At 39.9% G+C, this 3,308-nt stretch overlaps 1 protein-coding gene across 1 annotated transcript; it reads right to left on the bottom strand.

Moving 5' to 3' along the window:
* Window positions 1–1,678: 1,678 nt before the first annotated feature.
* Window positions 1,679–2,737, bottom strand: LOC124374978 (27 kDa hemolymph protein-like). Its single transcript, XM_046833112.1, has one exon. It carries the CDS (start codon window positions 2,450–2,452, stop codon window positions 1,679–1,681), a length of 774 nt encoding a protein of 257 aa, XP_046689068.1. The 5' UTR covers window positions 2,453–2,737.
* Between the last annotated feature and the right edge of the window lie 571 nt (window positions 2,738–3,308).

Here is a 3,308-nt window from a genome sequence, read left to right on the forward strand (position 1 = left end):
GGGATTTTTAGGCTACCTCAGCGCTTGTACTGCCTTCCTCAAGATTAAAGCGCTTGCCATGTAATGGGGAGGCTTCAGTGTGCAATGGGATACCTCCTGTGTTCCTATAGGGCACTTTGTTGATGGAGAAGGTTAGGGATTGGGGGGGTTTTTTGGCCTATAAACAACCTCTTGAGTTGTGTGTGCCAGGTGGGTGGTGGTCGTATCCGTTGCGAGGTAGCTTTTACAGTGAGCTTACCTCAGCAAGGTAAGACCGGGTGTGTGGTGTGTTAGAAAAGAAACAGCTTCAGGAGCTGTTTCAAGGGTTGGTTTGTTTTTGTGTTTTTGTTTTTGTTTCTTTCCATGTTGTTCCCACGAGAAGTTAGGGAATGGAAGGTCCGCCCCAGACAGAGCCCCGCATGCCTGGGTAAGCTTCTTTTAAACTGGAGGGTCGCCGCGTGTCCAGAGTCCCGCATAGAGTATAGACTGGTTTGCCACCAGCCATTCAGCCCTGGCATACGCTGTTCCACAGTGGCTTGGCCCCTAGTGGGAGAAATGAAAGGGAAACTAGATCGAAGAGTTGAGGAACTTTACCTCAGATAGAAGGAGAGTGAAGAAGAGAGATAGGCTGACACATAGAGAAGTGTGCCAGCCATAGGCCTCCAGAACAAGAAGAGAAGGGATCTGGAGCATTAGCTAGGGTACCCTCGGGGTCGCCACTACCCGTACGGCCTTGAAAGTAAAGACCGCCCCTGAGGTGTATTATACAGTTAGTTTAACACATTTACTGCGGTTGACACAAACAATATGCAGCCTGTGGTATTAGATTACTTCAGAACACACGGTTTAGAGCTGCAACGATGGTGTTTAAAAATATTCAAAGCAGTTTTAAAGAAAAAAGAAAACATGAAAACTGTGTTTATATTGCTGAACATGTATCTTTGTTAGTATTAGAGACAAAGTACATTCTGTGCATCTGTGGCAGGCAGGTGAATGTTTGATTGAAATCAATAAATCTCAAACTGCAAGTCACTTGTATTTCAAAAATTATATATAAATGGAATGTATATATATATATATATATATGTTGTGTGTGTTTTGGCCATTTACCTTCTGTTGTCTGTAGAATAAAGATAGCTATTTACCTTAATGCTTGCAAAGTTCATAAATATCATTAGTTGAAAAGCCACCTACTGGCTACTTCATAGAGCAATTCTCCAACTACACTCAGAACATCTGAAATATTGGTTACAGTAAATTTCTCTACTAGCTATTTTATATTAGTTCATACATCAGTTACTGTATATCGATTTCACATTCAATTAAAGCTATTATTGCCCAGCTTAAGCACCAAATTATTTCTGAATACACATTTCTAAACCGAATAAAAAAACACCAACATTGCTTATCACATACCGAGTTTTACATTTCTGAGCAATTTCCTCTTGCATTATGGATGCGAGACAACTGACACAAGAACCTTCCACAGAGTGTTAATTGTATTCGTACAGGGTTCTCTCTGTCGGTTGGTCTACTATATGTATTACTTACAGCCTACCAAATGAACACTGCACTGTTATTGGAGTTTACTAGCTAATACAATAAATGTTACTGAAGATCTAACACAAATCCACCGACAGTTGGCAGACCTGCGCCGCTCTTGGTCACGGGCTCGAACTGCTCACCATGGGGTGTCATCTTACGCACAAACTTGATCAGACTGTCCACGATGTTGGCTGATGTTGGCTCTGAGGCACTTTTCCAGATGTTTGATCACGCACTTCTGGAGCTTCCTCAGATCTCCACACTCCTTCTCCTCCATCTTGAACAAAGGCAACTCCTCTTGCTTTCCTGGCATATCCTTAGGGATGTAGTGGGAGAAAGTGGAGTTGATACATTCCTGGATCTGCTCCTGTTTACTCTTCAGGCACTCGGGTCCCTCTTCTGCGATAAACAAAGCAATGCGGTCACCCTCCTTGAAGCAGATGAAGCTGATGAGAGCGTCTGTTACGTTAATAATAGTCTCTTTCAAGATACGCTCGTCAGGATTCAGGCATGGTTCAATGGCCTCTGTGAAGTTAGAGACACACCCTCGTAGGTGTGGCGTCTTTCCGCAGTACTTCCTGAAGACAATATCAAGATCTCCGGTAGGTTTCGCATGCTCTATCTCCGCCTGAAATTCGGTGAAGTTCACCATTCCTTCGAAACAGAACTGGACCTCACTCCTGGCAGCCAAAACTCTGTCGAAAGATTCGTTAGTTCCGTACTTCTCACAGCGTTCCTTCAGCAACTCCTCTCCCTCATCAATGGAAGGCACATTGTCCATATTCAGACCGTTAGGGATGGCACTCTTAACACTGTCAGGCAACTGGTCCAGTCCCTCCGCTACCTTTTGTTTGGCGACATCCAGAGTGTTTTCATCAAATGCCGACACCAAGAGTGAAAGTGAAGAGATTATAATCAAAATCTTCATTCTTTAGATTAAAGAAGTTCTTTTTCGATAGTTACTAACCAATTTCAATAGGAAGAAATGCTGAATAATCAACCTATTGATATTAATACAGAAAATTGAAGATTATCACAATAAAAACACTGAAAGATTAATTTCACTTTTCACCTCACAGTTCAACAGCAAATATATTACACAATTGCACTGGTTTTAATAACAGAAATATTGTATAACACAATATAATAAAGGCAATATTAAAATATTTACTTGATCAAGATTTAATCAAGTTCACTCTATCAAAGTTGTTCAACTTTTCAGAGCAATATAACTATAAACTGTAAATGACTATGAATTTTAAGAGGGACTGCTCTGATACAACAATTACAAATAAGAAAATTTTACGGTATGTGTTGACATTTTGAAAGAACCACCAGACAACGCGCCTGGGCGTTTTTGCCGGAACAATTTTAAGACCAACTCAAATACGTCGTGGTAATAGGAAAATAGTAAATGCTTTGTCACAAATGTAACAAAAATCATAATCCTAAATCATAATTTATAATATGATTTGTAATAAATTTTTTCGTGTTTTTGATAACAATGTCTTTATCTTCTAGGTTTTTATTTTATTTATATGTTTAAAACTAAGAAAATAAATAAATACTTTTTCCATTATTTCCGGTTCGCACGCAATTTAAGTCACATGAGAGAAGCACTGTTATAATCAAGAACCATCACCGGTTCCATTACGAAGTGTACAGAGCATACGTAAAACATGAGTTGTCCTTTCGGTCTATCGCTTTGACATTGCATAGACATTATCAACTCTTATTACGTATATTCTGTGCTGAGGGAATAAAACACAATTCTAAAGAAAGTG

Source organism: Homalodisca vitripennis, unplaced genomic scaffold, assembly GCF_021130785.1.
Source record: "Homalodisca vitripennis isolate AUS2020 unplaced genomic scaffold, UT_GWSS_2.1 ScUCBcl_12070;HRSCAF=21596, whole genome shotgun sequence".
In the NCBI taxonomy this organism is placed as follows: domain Eukaryota; kingdom Metazoa; phylum Arthropoda; class Insecta; order Hemiptera; family Cicadellidae; genus Homalodisca; species Homalodisca vitripennis.